The 18,106-nt window shown below is 46.9% G+C and overlaps 1 protein-coding gene across 1 annotated transcript in view; it reads right to left on the reverse strand.

Moving 5' to 3' along the window:
• LOC128406010 (probable helicase senataxin) overlaps positions 1-18,106 on the reverse strand; it is a 183,090-nt gene that overhangs the window by 52,496 nt on the left and 112,488 nt on the right. Inside the window, 6 exon segments of the mRNA XM_053373059.1 lie at positions 1,043-1,150; positions 4,084-4,236; positions 5,254-5,325; positions 5,969-6,084; positions 8,098-8,199; positions 9,119-9,266. Coding sequence (XP_053229034.1) covers positions 1,043-1,150; positions 4,084-4,236; positions 5,254-5,325; positions 5,969-6,084; positions 8,098-8,199; positions 9,119-9,266 — 699 coding nt within the window.

Below are 18,106 nucleotides of genomic sequence, written 5' to 3' on the forward strand. Positions count from 1 at the left end.
ATATGTACTCAGTACTTGGTCTGGGCCCCTTTTGCATCAATTACTGCCTCAATGCGGCATGGCATGGATGCTATCAGCCTGTGGCACTGTTGAGGTGTTATGGAAGACCAGGATGCTTCAATAGCAGCCTTCAGCTCTTCTGCATTGCTCGGTCTCATGTCTCAAAGGTCCAATATTGCTCTATTTGCAATCCTTGTTTTGCTGATTTCATTTAATATTCTAATTTTCTGAGATTGTTAATTTGGGGTTTTCGTCAGCTGTACGCCATGATCATCACAATTATAACAAATAAAGGCTTGACATATCTCGCTTTGCATGTCATGAGTCTATCTCATATATTAGTTTCACCTTTTAAGCTGAATTACTGAAATAAATGAACTTTTCCACGATATTCTAATTTTCCAAGTTTCACCTGTATTTGAACTAGAGATTAGGAATGAGTGAACTATTCTGGGCTACCCAAGAGGCTTGGGAAACAGTCCCACAAAATAACCCAATCTTTTATTTATTTGAAAGTGGGAAAGATGGCAGCGTAAGAGGGTGCAGGAACTTCTCCCCTCTCCTTATGCTCTTTGCAGCATATCAGAACTAAGAGAAATGGTGGTGCTTGAGAAAAATAAAAGTCTCTCAAAGACTACTGCTGTGGGAATATCCCTTGATATACATATAAAAAAATACATTCTTAAAGCATTGGCCCTATCTACTCTTGCCTCTGCCCTACCAGCCATTGGAGTGTCTCCCAGAAAAACAGTACTTGGTATATACACTTCTTTTTAACCAAAAGGGATGTTGTCTACTAACATGGTAATCACACAGGCTGATTTCACAGAAACTCACAGAATTGTGTAAATAATTTGATCAGATAAACTAATTGAACCTTTTTCACCGTAGGCAGCTCATACACCATTAAGGACCTGATAGATGTTTTACTTTATTTATGCCAAAAGCAGGGTCATTAGATGCTTATAAACAGCCTGTCAGTTTTCAGCTCTACAACTTTTTTCTGGGATAGTCAAAACACCTTAATTGTTGACATACTCACCATAGATTTAACTGTAGGAGGGAGCTGCTTTGGGTCTCCAACCAGGACCAGCTTTTTGCAGCCATGAATGAGTGGGATGATAGTTTCAACCTCACAAGCCTGCATGGCCTTTTAAAAAGACAAAGGGACCAGTTTAAATGAGAGAGATCGAGAGAGATCTTAAGATCTCGCCGCACAAGTCGCCTTGTATCAAATCCTGCTATACCACATCTGCAACTCATCCATTCTGACATAATAGCCTCCCCTGACCCTCTGGATCCAGTTTTCAGGAGTCTGGGGTGGAAGGGAAGAGGCCAGGATCTTTCGATCCAATCCATAGCAGGGAGCTACTCAAGGATCTTGCTTAAAAAAAATAAATTCCTAGCTCTCCAACATTTATTTGGTTGCCTCCAACTTCAATACAATTTGCTTTCCCTGTATGATTACTTTGATATAGTTCAGCTTTCCCACCCCAGCTGGTGCCTTCCAAAAATGTATCACATAATGCTAAACCACACATCTTAATGTTAGCGTGCAAAAAAGACTAGTAGAACACTGGCTGAACCCCCCCCCCAATGGGGTAGATCACTGCCAGTTTTTAGCTCTGTGAGTAGATCGCAGTCTCTTGGGAGTTGGCCACCCCTGGACTACAGCAACTGAATTCTGAAGTGTGTGTGTGGGGGGGGGGGTTCTGTTTCTGTTTTTTGTTTTTAAAGGGTGGCAGCAGCGTCTTCAACTTGAGATTTAAGTTACCTAGGCATGGAAGTCAAAATTTCCACCCTCAAAATGTGCAAAGCACTCATGACCAGGGCTAGGGATGGTGTCAACTTTTGCTAAATGGTACAACTGGGAACCTGCATGGTTGAAGACCGAGTGCTTTCAACTGATGGCCTACATTTATAATGCGGACACTTAATTTAGGCATCAGGCTGTCAGGTGAGAAGCGTGTCTTGGCAGCCTACAGCTGTTCATATAATTCTATAAAGCTGTTAATATAGTTCTATAAAATTCCATGCTCACCCCTTCCTGCCCCAGGTATCTTTGGGTATGACTCCTCTGGAAGAATTTTCAATGAGGGGCATGCTGCTCAGCACCAACATGCTTGGGCTGGATGAACAGCAAAAGGAAGGCTTTCAATGTAGTGATTAGGCCCAGGGTCAGAGAAAGAGGAGGCAAGCTACTGTGCTTACTGATTAAAGTTTAAAAAAACAAAACCAAAAAAACCCCAACAACAAACTGTAAACCTGATTCATTGTAGAGGTGCAGAAAGAAAAAAAGGTTGCTTCATAGATTATTCAGAGCCGTTTTCTGAGCTCAGGTTTACAGAAGAGAGTGTTTCTGGGTCTAAGGAATTTGTAAGCATTTAAAGCTCCTGAAGGGAGTTATGTACTCTGAAACGTATAGAGCAGCAACAGTAAAAATACATTTAATCAGTAAGCACAGCAGCTTGCCTCCTCTTTCTCTCTTTTTGTCTTCATGCACACACCAGGCCCACGGTACCAACCACTACAGAACAAGTGCCAATCAGGGATTTAGGTGAGATGCTTTCCCCACTGTGACATGCTATTAGGGTTAGGCTGGTCAGGTGAATTAGCGGGTGATCATCTGGTTGGATCAAGTGGTTCATGGCCTCCCAGGCTTAGAGCTTGACTGGAGCTGCTTCGCTGACATAAATGTTATTTAGTACTTATGTAGCAATTTTCCATAAGCATGCAAAGTGCTTTCTGTAATTTTGTAAAAGGTTCTTGCAGAGAGGGGCTTGCCTAAGGCTACTCATGGGTAGCTGACATGATGTCCTCCAGAAGGCAGCTGTCTTGTGTGCAGAAGGTCCCAGGTTCAGTCCTTGGCATCTCCAGGTAAGGCTGGGAGAGATTCCTGCCTAAAACCTCGGAGAGCTGCTGTAAGTCAGTGTGGACAATACTGAGCAAGATGGACCAACGGTCTGATTTAGTATAAGGCACATTCCTATGTTCCTAAGGAGTCCCCAACCTTTTTGGGCTCAAGGGCAGATTTGGAAATCTACTGTATTTTTCGCTCTATAGGATGCACTTTCCCCCCTCCAAAAATGAAGGGGAAATGTGTCTGCGTCCTATGGAGCGAATGCAGGCTTCAGGCAGCTATCCGCAAGCCTTCGGAGCGCAGCGGGTGTTCCCGCCGGGCTCCAAAGGCTTGCGGATAGCTGCCTGAAGCCGGATAGCAGCCTGCAGCCTGAAACCCAGGGAGCGCAGTGCCAACTCCCGCTGTGCTCCCCCGGCTTCAGGCAGCTATCCGCAAGCCTTCGGAGCCCGGCGGGAACTCCCGCTGCGCTCAGAAGGCTTGCGGATAGCTGTCTGTTCTGGGGGCTGGGGTCGGGGGAAGCTCGATCTTCCCCTGCCCCCAGCCCAGCAAGCTCCAGGAGTGGCGGCGAGGTTGCGCACAATCTTGCCGCCGCTCCTGGACCTGTTTTGGGGGTTCCCCTGCCCCAGCCCCACGGCTAAAAACGAAGCCGCGCACAGCCTCTCCCGGCTGGAGAGGTTGCACGTGGCTAAAGAGGAAGCCAAGACAGCCAGCAGGATGGATCCCACTCGCTGTCTTGGCTTCTTTGCTCTTTGGAGCTGGGGGGGGGAAATAATTTTATTTTTTCTTTATCCCCCCCCCCAAAAAAACCTAGGTGCACCCTATGGTCTGGTGCGCCCCATGGAGCGAAAAATACGGTAAGTAACAGTTAAGGACACAAGAAAATACTTATTTCACAAAAGAAAAACTGGCAATGATCTGACTCCCCCGTCTGCCCACCCACCCCCCTTTGGCAAACCACCTATGCATGCCTTGAAATAAAAAAGAGGAAAAAAGCAGGCAACACCACAAAAAACAGTCAAAACACATCAAACAAAAAAGCTGCCTTGAGGGCTTTTAATGTCAGAAGAGGGTCTGGTGGTGGGGAAACATTTGTATAAATACAAAACAAGGCAGCCAAAGTGAACAGGGCTGTTTCTGCAATCTGTAAAAGGTACTAAAGACACCCTCCATCCTCCTGCCCCAAATATGCCCTTGCTACTGTAGCGCCTATATCCCCCACTAACCATGTCCACGATGACGCAGCTCAGAGGATCACAGTCCAGCCGCTGGAATACTGCACCCAGCAGGCTGCTCCCACTGGTGCTCAGTGTGCAGCAGATGATGTGAGACTCCAGGATGATGTTCGTTTTCATGTCGCTTTGCAATCGCCCACAAACCTGGGAAAGACAAGAGCCAGGAACTTCCTTTTTAAGAGCACCTAATTTTTAGACAGAGACCAGTTTTCTTTCAGCTGCCTGTTTTGTTTTTGCAACAGCAGCCATGGTCAGGCAGGCAAAACAAGTCCATGCTCAGTGTGTGGTTGAAGATGAAGTCAGCTGCTTTTAGAAGAAGAACTGGATTGGATGCTAAAATGACAGGCCATAGTTCTGTGAAGGGGTGCCCATTTTGCATGCAGGAGGTGTCAGCTTCAATCGCCAATATCTCCAGATAGGGCAAACAATACTGACCAAGTTAGATCAATGGCCTGACTCAGTATAAAGCAGCTTCCCAATGCTCCTATGACTCAGGATAAACACAGCCAAATACCTGCTTAGAGTCCGTATGAAGGTGTATGTGTTCACCCATGTGGTGCTCAGGAATGCAACAGTGCCCCTTAGAATTTCTCTCGGTGCCCACCAAGCCACAGCCTCACCTTCTATGGCATGAGGTGGTGAGGAAAGTTACCCTAACCCAGCTTGGAAAGCACATAGGGTTGTATCCAATCCAGTGAATGAACATGACGAGCCCATTAGGCTCATTAATCTAAGTGGGTAAAAATTAATTGTATACAGTCCATAGAGCTGAAAGAGGAAGTGGGAGAAAGCCACCAGCGCCCAAGCCTCCCATGCCCAAGCCAAACACAAACAAACAAACAAGCAAACCAGCCCCCCCCCAACCCAGACATTTCCTTTAAAATGTAAAAATCCCCCGGGGTGGGCATGTTGGCCCAACAAAAGATGACATGTCCAGGATTTCCCAGACCTATGGCAACCCTAGTCTATGATTTGGCTGAGATAATGGCACGTGGCTGATGTGCAACAGAGTAGCAGCACAATCAGTGATCTGTACTAACAGGAGAGATATTCTGATTTCCTAGCTGGAGCTAATCCAAGACACAAGCACTTTTTTGCATGATGAGATGAAGCAGTTCACCAAGGTTGTTTTTAAGAGCATCTTAGTGATGAAACTCATACCTCCTTCAGTTGAACAGTGAGCCTCTTGCTCTCTTCTGCAAGCCTGCGAGTTTCCTGCTCTAACTGTTGTTTCTGAAAGAAAGATGAGGTGGGTGGGAATTTACTCGTTTTTGACATGAATACTCAACCAATCATGGGGAAGGGCATAGCTCAGTGGTAGAGCATCTACTTTGGATGCAAAAGGTCCCAGATTCAATCCCCAATGGTATCTCTAGGTAGGGCTGCCAGGTAACCCTGTCTGAAACCCTGGAGAGTTGCTGCCTGTCAATGTTGACAATAATGAGCTAGATCAGGCTTCCTGAACCTCAGCACTCCCGATGTTTTTGGCCTACAACTCCCATGATCCCTAGCTAGCAGAACCAGTGGTCAGGGATGATGGGAATTGTAGTCTCAAAACATCTGGAGGGCCGAGCTTGAGGAAGCCTGAGCTAGATGGATCTATTTTCTGACTCAATACGGAAAGAAAGAAAAAAGTTCTGAACAGCCTCCCTGCTACTTGATCCCCACTTTAACTGAAGACTGAGCATTTGAGCAAGTAAAACATGTGTCTCCCCACTACCCCACAGCAGGTTTCGGCCCATCCGCTGTGCCTCCAAGCCTTCATACTTTTAACTGAAGAGCATGTCTGAACTACAGTTTCAGACCACAGCCTACCGGACAGACTGAGTAGGATATAATAATCCTGGTCAAATTACACATGGCAACTAACAAGTACCTTCTCTTTGCTTTGACTTTCGTCTATAGCACACTGGCAAGAAAGAGCATCCAGTCGTTGATCTATCTCTTTCTTCCGCTTGTGGATGTCTTGATCTTTCCCAAGGGCTGCTCGGCCTAAGGAATCCAACCAAATGCTTTTAATTTAGAAATTGATATCCCACTTTCAAAATGGAACTTTGGTTGCTTACCATTCTCACACTGAAATTCAATGCTTCTGACATTCATTAAACTGTGGGTTTATACTGTTATATTGTTATATGGTAGGGGGGATCCCTAGAAATTAATAAATGGTAAGGTTTTGATTATTTGGGATATGAAGGGAATATACAAGCTGCAGAGGAATTCCTGGGCTAGCCTATGCAAAGCCAAGCTATGGCCATTAAGAAACAATTGTTGTTGTTTAGTCATTTAGTCGTGTCCGACTCTTCGTGACCCCATGGACCAGAGCACGCCAGGCACTCCTGTCTTCCACTGCCTCCCGCAGTTTGGTCAAACTCATGTTCGTAGCTTCAAGAACACTGTCCAGCCATCTCGTCCTCTGTCGTCCCCTTCTCCTTGTGCCCTCCATCTTTCCCAACATCAGGGTCTTTTCCAGGGAGTCTTCTCTTCTCATGCGGTGGCCAAAGTATTGGAGTCTCAGCTTCAGGATCTGTCCTTCCAGTGAGCACTCAGGGCTGATTTCCTGAAGAATGGATAGGTTTGATCTTCTTGCAGTCCATGGGACTCTCAAGAGTCTCCTCCAGCACCATAACTCAAAAGCATCAATTCTTCGGCAATCAGCCTTCTTTATGGTCCAGCTCTCACTTCCATACATCACTACTGGGAAAACCATAGCTTTAACTATACGGACCTTTGTTGGCAAGGTAATGTCTCTGCTTTTGAAGATGCTGTCTAGGTTTGCCATCGCCTTTCTCCCAAGAAGCAAGCGTCTTTTAATTTCGTGGCTGCTGTCACCATCTGCAGCGATCATGGAGCCCAAGAAAGTAAAATCTCTCACTGCCTCCATTTCTTCCCCTTCTACCTGCCAGGAGGTGATGGGACCAGTGGCCATGATCTTCGTTTTTTTGATGTTGAGCTTCAGACCATATTTTGCGCTCTCCTCTTTCACCCTCATTAACAGGTTCTTTAATTCCTCCTCACTTTCTGCCATCAAGGTTGTGTCATCTGCATATCTGAGGTTGTTGATGTTTCTTCCGGCAATCTTAATTCCGGCTATGGATTCATCCAGCCCCGCCTTTCGCATGATGAACAATACAGGGCCATTAAGGGCCATTGGCAATGCAAGAGAGCTGTCCTTCCCCACTGTCCTGAGGTGTGAACAGTAACCAGGGATTTAGAAGGCTTCCCTGGGTGACTGTATTTGAGGTAACATGAAGAGAGTGCCTTTAGCAAGGTGTGCTGGGAAGAAGAAAGGGAGGCGGAGAGAGAAAGTTCCATCTTGAGCAGGCAGGCTGGGAGAACAGGGAACAAGCCCTTCTTGAGATAACCATGCTGTAAGATCTGGACTCCCTTTATCTAAACTCAGGTGTAAATATGTGAATAAATCATATTTCTTAAAGCTACACAAGCCTCTGCCACACCTTGATTCTCAAAAGAACACAGATCCTGGGTGAGCACCTGGAACACCGCCTAGAATTTTGCTACTGCTTAGCAGAGTGGGGGGTGACACCCAATCTTTATAAGAATATCCAGTGTCAGTCAGCTCCATTGATTTCAATGGGTCTACTAACATTACAACCCAGAGGTTCCTGTTATACCCCAATTACGAAACTGATTTAAAACTGCTGGGAATGACTTTTAAGAAGACTTTATAGCTGAAGTGATTTCAGTTATATTTTTTGTTTTGTGTGTGATGCTTTCTTGTTGAATTATGCTTAGATAAAGCCAGAGTAAAAGCCAGAGTATATATTTGATAAAATAAACATCTTTGGCTGCAGACCAGGATAGGATGGGAGGGATAGGATGGTGTTACGGGATTTCATCCCTGCTCACAATCTGGGAAAGGTCTGTCCCAGATAGAACAGAGACTGGGGGCTATGAAGAACCAACTTTTGAACCCCACTGTTAAGCAGACTAATTAGGAGAGAGCAAATGGTGTGAGGGAGGAACCCTTTACAAACTACTCACTCATTCTGCGATTGGCCTGGGCATCCAGACTGAATTTCTGTACGTCCTTGCTGATCCATTTTTCTTCCCCCAGCCTCACCAGGTTGATGTCACCACAGTTTCCTGGGTGTGAAGCAGACACTTAGAGCCCTGCTGAAGTACAGCTAGCTTTTTTAAACTAGAAAGACATTTGGCAAATAAATACTTTTGATCTGCTTAGCAAATCCTGAAATCTGTATCTTGCACATCCTCAATAACAGTTAGAAAAAGTTCAAGAAATGGCAACCAAAATGACCAAGGGGATACAGCAACTCCCCTACAAGGAAAGGTTGTAACATTTGGGACTTTTTGGTTTAGAGAAAAGGCAAGAGGCAACAAGCCAGATGTTTATAGAATTATGCAAGGCATGGAGAGAGTGGCTACAGAAAAGTTTCTCCCTCTGTCTCATAACACTGGAACTCGTGGGTATCTTAAAATGCTAAATGCTGGAAGTCTTAGGACAGATTTTAAAAATTACTTATTCACACAGTGCACAGTTAACTAGGAAACTCGTTCCTCGTCAAGGTTCTTTGGCTGCAGACACCCTTAGGGCAGCTTACAGAAAACAAGACAAAACAACAAAATAAAAATACAACACTAAAACCAGTAAAAATAAGTGCAGCAAAGCTTTTAGTAGGTAAGTGCAGCACTAAAAGGATCCCAAAGAACCTTTAAAAAGTGTAAGGATGTACAAGAAAGGCTTTGCTTGGAGTCTACAGGATAAACAGAGGGCATCAGGGAGATTAGATTGGGGGCCTTCAGCGTTCCAAACACATGGTCCACCACCAAGATCCAACCCTGTCCCAAAGGATTTCAGATGGATTCTCTGCAAGGACAAATGCCTTAGGAAAAGCAAAGCACCCACTACCTATACTGGCAGTGGGGGGGGGGGGCTAAGTGACTTAAACGCGGAATAATGTCTTATTCTTCAGTTATGACCAAGCCAATTGCTCCCTCCAGCTATGAATTCCACAGATGAGAACTGGCCAAGAACTCATCATACCCAAAGGCTTTTCCTTGTCCTGACATTTTTCCTTGAACTCAACAATCATTATTTTCATGAGGTGATCTAGAGCAGCGTTGGACGGAGCACAGACCAGCACACGGTTCCTCTTGGTCTTGCTTTCTACAGGATTCTCTTTCCCAGATCTCTGGAGATTTAAAGGGGAGGGAAAGTCATAGGGTTGTAAAATATACCTAGAATATACCCATTGAAACAAATCAACCATATAGTCATGCCCAGACTAGGAGTGCATACGGTAATTGAAGTTGGGTCTTTCAGAGGTCATCTAGTCCAATCCCCTGCCGGACAAAGGGTCTAAAATGCAGGCTGCAACCACAACATCCCTGAAAAAATAGCTGGGTAAAAGACCCACTGTAATGGAAAGCCTGCCCACCTCCAGAGGCAGTCCTGTGCACTTTTGAAAAGCTCCTGCCCCTGTGAAGTACCCTCTAATATTTAGCCATTAGTTCTAGTTCTGCACTCTGGGCATAAAGAAGACTGAGAAAAAGTTAAGTGCAATAATGCAGGGCAGTCGTCTTCCACCTTTTCAGATCAAAGTCCCTTTTTAAAGCCCAAGGGTCATATCCAACTGAAATATACTCGGAGTCGAGTGTGGATTTCATGCTCTTTATTCAGCTCATAGTGGTGAGGAGGAATGGAAGTTTCCCCAAACTGTCTGCTTTATATACATTATTTCAACAATGGGTCGCACGTGATTGGCTAATTCCGGGATTCTCCTGTAGGCCAATCAGGTTGCGGATTCACTTCCACCTGGAGCTGGATTGGGTGGCTCCTGCGGACCAATCAGACTGCTGCATTTTGGATCCTATTCAACTCAGTACATAGCACCAACTAAGTTTTATTCAAAGTGCACACATTAAAATTATGGGGCCTACGGTATGTTACTCATGCACAGTAATTTCAAAGGGTCTATTCCAAGTAGGACTAAAAAGAGCCTGCTGGACTACTCCAATGACCCATCTAGTCCAGCATCCTGTTCCCATGGGGGCCACCCAGATGCCTGTGGGAAACCAGAGAGCAAAACATGAGCATACGAGCACCTTCCCCTCCTGTGGTTTCAAGAAACTAGTATTCAGAAGGATTACTGCCTCTGACAATGGAAACAGAGCATAGCCTAGCCATCATGGCAAGAAGCCATTGATTGCCCTTCCATGAATTTATCCAATCCTCTTTTAACATCACTGCCTCCTATAGATACACCCCAGATGTGCACTCTGAAATTTATTTTTAAAGGAAAATGACACAAAAAAGGAGTCCTTAACCATTTAGAGTTGTCACTTCCCCCCCCCCTTGCATCTTTTGTGTCCTTGTGTGACCCAATACATAGCAATTTAGAAGGCTTAGTATTCTCCAGCATTTTACAGTGCTACCTCTGGTTACGTACTTAATTTGTTCCGGAGGTCCTTTCTTAACCTGAAACTGTTCTTAACCTGAAGCACCACTTTAGCTAATGGGGCCTCCTGCTGCCGTTGCGCTGCCGGAGCACAATTTCTGTTCTTATCCTGAAGCAAAGTTCTTAACCTGAAGCAATATTTCTGGGTTAGCGGAGTCTGTAACCTGAAGCGTATGTAACCTGAAGCGTATGTAATGCAAACCACTGCATTTCTGTCCAAAGAAAAACAGTGCCTGCACATTTTCTGTTTTTTTATTTAACATGTTTTATATACTGCTTAATTAAAAATATATACATAGAGTGAAATAAAACATTCATACAAAATAGCAAAAAAATCAGACTTTAAAAATAGTAAAATAATAAAGCAATAAAAGAAAGAGATAAAAATCAGCATTTCACTCCACCGTCGCTGCATTTGAGATTGTTGTAAATCACATGCCTGTCTGAGAAGACTATGGGAACGGAAGACAGCCTTATCTCTCTTTCATTGTATGTACTTTGGACTGTACTTTCACTTCTTCTGTTCTCTCGGAAGAGAACGGACACCATTATGCTGTAGTCTGTATATAGAGTGTAAATAAATAGTAGCTTAGATCTACAATGTCCCACGCTTGTTGCTGTGTAACGCTAGAAGTATAGCGTGCATAAATCAAGCTGATTTATGTCGCTGGAGCACCCTGGAGAAGAAGGGAGATGCCTTTTCCAGTGCTGGGAAAGGGTCATCGCACTCTGGAGCAGCGACGCCGGTTTTGCGTCCGGGGGGAGCCTGCCGATCGGCACAGAAGCACGGTGTGAAGCTGCAATGAGCCATGAGAAAGAGACCTGCATTCCAGCCAGGAGTGGGGAGCTGCGAGTACTGTGATTTACGAGGCAATTAAAACCTCGGGAAGTGAGCGCTGCCACTGGAATTAGCGAGCTGCTTGTTGAAATTTATGGCTGCTGACTGCTAGCTGCTGTTTGATGCTGCAAAGGCTTTTGGCTATAAAGTAAAAGCCAAGATGGATTCCAAGCACGGAATCGGAACGATGTCCTGTCTGCTTCTGATGGGCAATAATTATTCAGGATGGTGTGTAAAAATGGAAGCGCTTTTGCTTCGACAAAGACTGTGGTTTGTTATAGATGACCCAATGCCACAGGTACCAACCAGACGGTGGTGTGATGCCAATAAACAGGTGAGGGCTGTGATCATGTTGCATGTATCAGATAACCAACTGATCCATATCCAGGGTTTGGTGACAGCACAGGCAGTCTGGCTTGCTCTAAGAGAAGCGCATCTTCGCATCGCCGCAGGATCCGCCCTATTATATTTCCAGAAGCTTTCCAATATGAAGCTGAGAACTGGGGGAGATTTGCAAAAACATCTTACACAGATGAAGTTTCGGTGTGACCAGTTGGAGCAGAGGGAGGTCCTGCTTCCGGAGTCCCTTTTCTGTTTTATGATAATCAACAGCATGGATACGTCATATGCGGTTGTTGCATCGCAGCTTGGAGCTCTGCCAGCTGCTGATTTAACAGTCCAGAGAGTCTGTTCAATGCTTCTGAATGAGTCTGACCGCCAAATGGCGCTTGTAGCTGATGAGGGGGAGGCCGAAGCCTCAAAAGCACCCCTGTCGGCGGTGCAAGGTGCAGAGGGGGCCGTTGCTTTGAAAGCCCTGTCGTGTTTCAAGTGTAGGGAGAAAGGCCACCTGCAACGTGACTGCAGGAAGCGCCAGAAGCCCAAGGAAGCTACAAGGAGCGGAGGGGTCGGAGGCAAGAATTGTGCCAAGCCCAGCTCTACCCAGGCACTTGCTTTGATCATGCAATGCACCACCTCACCTACTCATAATGCTTTTGTGGTAGATAGGGGGGGCGACATTTCATCTCTGTAGTCAGAAAGGTTTGTTTGTTACCTTTAAGGAGCAGAATGACACCATCAAACAGGCAGATGGACGTTGTCTGCGAAGTGAAGGCATTAGGAAAATATACCTTGAAAGCATCCAGACCTCAGTACAAAATGTACTATATGTTCCGGGACTGACTTATAATTTGCTCAGTGTTTCTCAGCTAACTGCACAAGATTTCTGTGTTTCTTTTGACAGGGAGAAGTGCATCATCGCAAAGGATGGAGATGATCTTCTGTTTGCCTACAATGAAGATGGGCTGTATTTACTTTCATTTGACGGTAATAAATGTAATGATGATGTTGATAATAATGATGTGACACGTGTGATGTGTAGAAACAAAGGTCACTGTGGCTCAAAAGGGCAGAAAGCCTAGTAAAATAGTCAAAAGAGCTTTTCAGCAGGTGCATGCTGATGTAATTGGTCCTCTATCACCCTCTAGAGGCAATGCCAAGTACTACCTGATTGTGGTTGATTCCTATTCTGAATATGCATGGATTTATATGTTAAAAAGGAAGAATCAGATTCTAGGTTTCAGGTTCCAGCTTCCCTTTGGCTTCCCTGCCAGATATTTTTATCCCACTCCCTAAGTTACGTAGAGGAAATGGGAAAAGCTGCTTTTCGACAGAGAGAGAAAAGCTGCTTGGTGCTGCAAGCCTTTGCCAAGAATGTAGCCCTGATTTATGTGCTACAAAGGGAGGACATTTCCCGATGCTTCTGAATCATTCCCTGAGCAGAGAATGGGTAGTGGCAGAAAGTGAAAGCTGGAGGAGTGCTGCGGCAAGACTTGTGAAGCTATGGGGGAGTAAGTCCCCCGATGAAGCTGCATAATAGCAGACAAGGCAAAAGGCCTGGGAAGAATTGGGGGGGGGCGGGGCGGGCGGGTTGTTTTGTTCCCAGAACTGAAAAGGCAGTTTGAGACAAAGGCTGTGTCTTATGCCAGACAGTGTGTATGTTCAGCAGGAATTGAAGCTGCGTCACACGATGGACACTTCAAGATGGCGGGGGCTGCTAAACGGGATGCCAGAGAGGTTCAGAGGGCTAGATTTGCTGTCTCCGACGCCCACACGCAGTGGGAGGCAATTGCTGAGCGGACTGCCAGAAGTAATACCCCAGGGAAAGCTGATACAGTATCCCAGAGAGGGTTGCGTTCCTGACACTGAAAGCTTCACAGAAGAGAGGCTTTTGAAGGAAGAATGCACAAGGGGGGTGTTTCCTGTTCCTGTTAAGGGCGAGAAATCTCCAAAGCAGGAGTAGCAAGGGGAGTTGACTGCCATGTCATCCCAATCTTCACTGCAACCAGCAGGTGGCACTGCTGTGTTTGAAGCAGTGGAAAGTTTTTCCTGTGAGAAGTTTGGACAGAGTTCAAAAGTCAGGAACATTTGCAGCGTTTCCAACAGGGGACATGAAGCAAGGCCAGAGATGCAAAGATGCAGCGCAGATATGGTGACTAGCTGTTCCAGTACAGAGATGCAAGAATCTTTTGTGCTAGATTCTGAGGCAAAGAAACACCTTTGTGGAAGATGGAACTGGTTCACCGCGTGTACACCACAGAAGGGTCTGATCCACCAGTCGGGTGGAGACTTCTTGGAGGTACATAGCACCGGGATCGTGGAACCGAAAAGCTGTAAAGTTGTGATGTCTAATGTGTTTTTCATTCCAGGTTGAGAAGCCCAGCTGATGCAGCCTGGATGTTCTGTTTATGTCAACAAACAGCGTGCAACCATCCAGAAGAACGAAAGCGACATTATAAATGGCTTGTTCTTACTATGTTGTGATGTTAACATGGGGGATGGTGGGAAAGTTGGAGAGACAAGTGATGCCATGTCTGATAACCATCTTTTTCATGCAGGATGTGTGCATGGGTCTTCCAGGTTGCTGGTGTCTGACACAAAGATGGTCAGGTGTACCAAATGTGCTCAGGACAAAGCAAAGGAAGGAGGCGATATGGGTATCTTACAAAGGCACCCTATTGGTAATGGAGATTCTGATGTATGGATTCAGAGGCAACAGAGTGACACGCTCAGCAAACATAGTTTGCAAGGCCTTTCCCTGGATTCAGACAAAAGTTCTGCTAGGGACTGCGACAAGGTAAACCCAAGATGTGCAAAGGGACCAACAGATGGGTCTGACATGTGGGTGCAGACGTCACAAGGCAGGAAGCATAGATTCTTCCTCGGGTATGGTGGCTTGTACAAAGTACTGAGACCTCATGCCAAGATGATTTTACTCACGAGGGATGTTGAGTGCAGTGAAAAATGGGGAGGAAATGTGTGTGTTTTCCAAGGCAACCCCATTGCTTCAGACTCAGATACTGAGTCTACTGCTGATGCTGAAAGTGAGGCGAGTTCCACTGATACAGTGAAAGACATGCGCCTGGTGTACAGATCTGAGACAGCTACCACCAGGTATGCTCAGGAGTTTGCTAACACAGCTATTGCAGTTTTAGCTGTGGCTAGTGGCTCGACACAGGTCTTGGAATCCGAAGTCTTGAAAGGGATACAGGGTTTGTCCTCAAAGGACGGGAAACCACACCCAAAGGCTGTAAGGGTAGACACTGTTTCCTTGGAGAAGAAAGCTGAACCATGTCCAAAGGCCATGTGTGCCAACACCGATTCCTCAGAGAGGAACGAGGCTAGGGTTCGAGTCCCAACAAAGCCAGGTGTGAAACTGTGGAGAGAGGATCAGAACTCACAGGGTTAAGGAGTTCTGAGTGACGTCTCACATTCTGAGGCGTGGTTTAGAATACTGAGGGGAGTGGTTTCCTGTATTTCTCTCAGTGTGTGTTTGCTCCGTTGCGTGAGAGGAGCGAAGATGAGTGCATTGTCACCAGGAGAGTTATGACTGTTGTTTTTGCTATGGGAATAAAGACTTAAAGTAAGATAAGAAGACACCGTGCGTTAAGCCTGATTTATTGCACACACACGGCAACCCTGCTTCTGTTCCGCTGTGTTTACACTCTGCTGAAATCGGAGGAGCCCCGGGAAAACAGAGTCGCCCAGAGGAAGCGTGTGGACCCCCTGGGGGCCGGCACAGGTTATAGGTCATCAGCAAACGCCTGAAGCAGAGATAAGCAACGTTCGTGTGTGTGGTGCGGCCAGCTAATGAGACGCTGGGAAAGAAGACTGCAGTAAAAGCCAGCTGGAGCTGTGCCTATCTTGAGGCAGAGGGCTCGCTGGGAAGATCTGGTCTGCCGAACCGGGTGCGAGGAGAAGCTACTACTGTACGTAAGTAGGCTGGGCCCCGGGGAGAAGATGGCAGACAGCCATGAATCGTCAGTCCCTTTTGATAAGGTGGACGGGAGCAAGCCCTGGGTCACGTGGCAGGCACTGAAGACGGCAGTGGGAGCCAGGCCAGAGGGGGCTGAGAACTGCTCAGAGGAAGCACCAAGCCCAGCAGGGGCTGAGGGACGCCCAGGAAGCCCAGAGGGGGCTGGGACTGTGTTGGAAGGCTGGTGCAATGCTTCAACACGTCTGTCTGATGGGCTGTGTGCTGGAGAGCGGCTGAGAGAAGAGAAGAGAGATGCAGTGGCAGTCTGTTCCACTGGGAATTTTGCACCTGGGAGTGGGGGTGCAGGCCATTCCAAGGGTCTTGAGAGTGCCCAGGCTGTTTGGCAGGAGCTGGAGAGGGTTTGCAGAGTAAGCACAGCAGAAGCCAAAAGCCACGTCCCCAGAAGCGCTGTTAGCAAGGTTGGGGGGGCAGAGAAGACCAAAGGCAAGTTTGCAAAGTTTTCCACTCGGCGTTGCTTTGTCTGCAATTCCCCGGACCATCTGCGTCGCGGCTGCCCACAGAGAGCAAGGGAGACAGGGCAGGATGTGTCCAAGGTCGCTTCCCATGGGAACCAGCCGGGTTTCTATGGCAACCAGTCCAGCAGAGGAGGCAGGCGTGGGAAAGCGCAAAGAACGCAGCGTGCTCCAGAGGGGGAAGGAGACGCTTATCAGCTGACTGCTTCGATGGCAGTCTTGGAGAACACCTGCAGCAAAGGCCCCAAGGTCGGGGGCAGCGGGAAGTCCGTTGCTAAGGCAACAAAGAAGGACAACTCCAGTGAGGAGAGAGTGCTGCGTTGGATTGTGGACTCTGCTACTAATGCTCATTTGGTGACAGAGACACCTGGTGTCAAGATAAGGAACTGCAGAGCTGTTTCAGCTGGGAAAACACTGTGTTTTGCTGATGATTCACAGAGACGTGTGACTAACGTGGGAAACTTGTTTGTCTCTTTCTTACAGGCACAGCTGGAAGTCTACGTGTCGCCGGGGATAAAACATTGTCTTTTATCTGTACCGTGCCTTTTACAGGAGGGATATGTGGTTTGTTTTGAGAAAAATGTCTGTACAATTTCCAGAGGGGGAAAGCAGCTAGCACGTGTCGAAAGAAATCAGAACAACCTCTTTGTTCTGGAAACACCTCTGGAGGGTGAGGGGAATGCTGGGAAAGCCACTGATCACACTCATGTTCCGTGTGCTTGCGTGTGGCACAAGAGAATGTCACATGGTTCCTGTGAAGACATTCAGATGTTATCAGAGTGCACCAAAGGGTGCCAGGTAAGAGAATGTGGTCAACCTTTGAATTGCAGAGCTTGCAGGAAAGCCAAGAACAAGGGATATAATTATCCCAGGGTGGAGAGAGTAACCACAAAGCCTTTTGAGCTTGTACATGCAGACCTTTTTGGTATGCCACAGCCAAGTCTGGGCAAGGCCAGGTTTCTGATGGTGCTGACAGATGATTTTACGCAGAACTCATGGGCATACACGCTGAGAACGAAGGAGCAGGCAACACAACTGATCAAAGATTGGGTTGCAGAGGTGGAACTAAGGTTCTCCACCAAGGTGCAGGGGTTCAAGTGTGACCGAGGTTCAGAGGTCACTGGGTCTGCTCTAAAGGGTTTCTTTCGCCAGAGAGGGATACGTCACAAGGTGACTTCTCCTCAGGAGAGTGGCGTGGCAGAGCTTAGGAGTAAAGCTCTGGTTCGAGCATCAGAGATTCTACTGTATGACTCTGGTTTGCCTCAAAGTTTTTTGGGGGAGGCGGTAAAGACGGCCAATTTCACGATGAACAGGTGCTACAATTCAGTGGTAGGTGACACCCCGTATTTCCTGCTTCACGGAGAACGGCCGCAAGTGCATTTCTTTCGCACTTTTGGTAGCAGAGCCATGGTGCCTGTACCAAAGTTTCAGCAGCAGGAGGGTGGCCCAAGGTACCAGGAAATGATCTTCTGTGGGTATGAACCTGCGACAAAGGGGTGGAGATTTGCATATCCAGAAGGTGATCAGACCAAGCTTCTGGTCAGTAAACAGGCTGAGTTCTATGAGCAGGATGGTTGGGCAAGGCGCAAAGCGAGCCCTGACGTTCACTCAGATTGTCTGTCTGACTCTGAGGAGGAGGGAGAGCCAGAGCCTGAACCTGCTGGTGGAGACCAGGTCCCTGAACAGAGTAGGGCGTCTCCACAGGTTGTTAAAAGAGTGTCCAAGAGTGAGCCCTCATCTCCTGTTCGCATAATGGAGAAAGCTCACAGACGTGTCAAGTCAGAGGGGGAATCATCTGATGAAGAAGACGCACTTGCTGACCCCAGTGGGTCAGAAGGAGCACACCAGTTTGTGCCCAGGCGGTCATCTCGGGCAACAAAGGGAATTCCACCTGAGAGGTTTCAGGTCACTAATGCGTGGGTTGGTTTCGCACAGTGCGAACCTGAGATTT

This window comes from Podarcis raffonei, chromosome W, assembly GCF_027172205.1.
Source record: "Podarcis raffonei isolate rPodRaf1 chromosome W, rPodRaf1.pri, whole genome shotgun sequence".
Classification (NCBI taxonomy): Eukaryota; Metazoa; Chordata; class Lepidosauria; order Squamata; family Lacertidae; genus Podarcis; species Podarcis raffonei.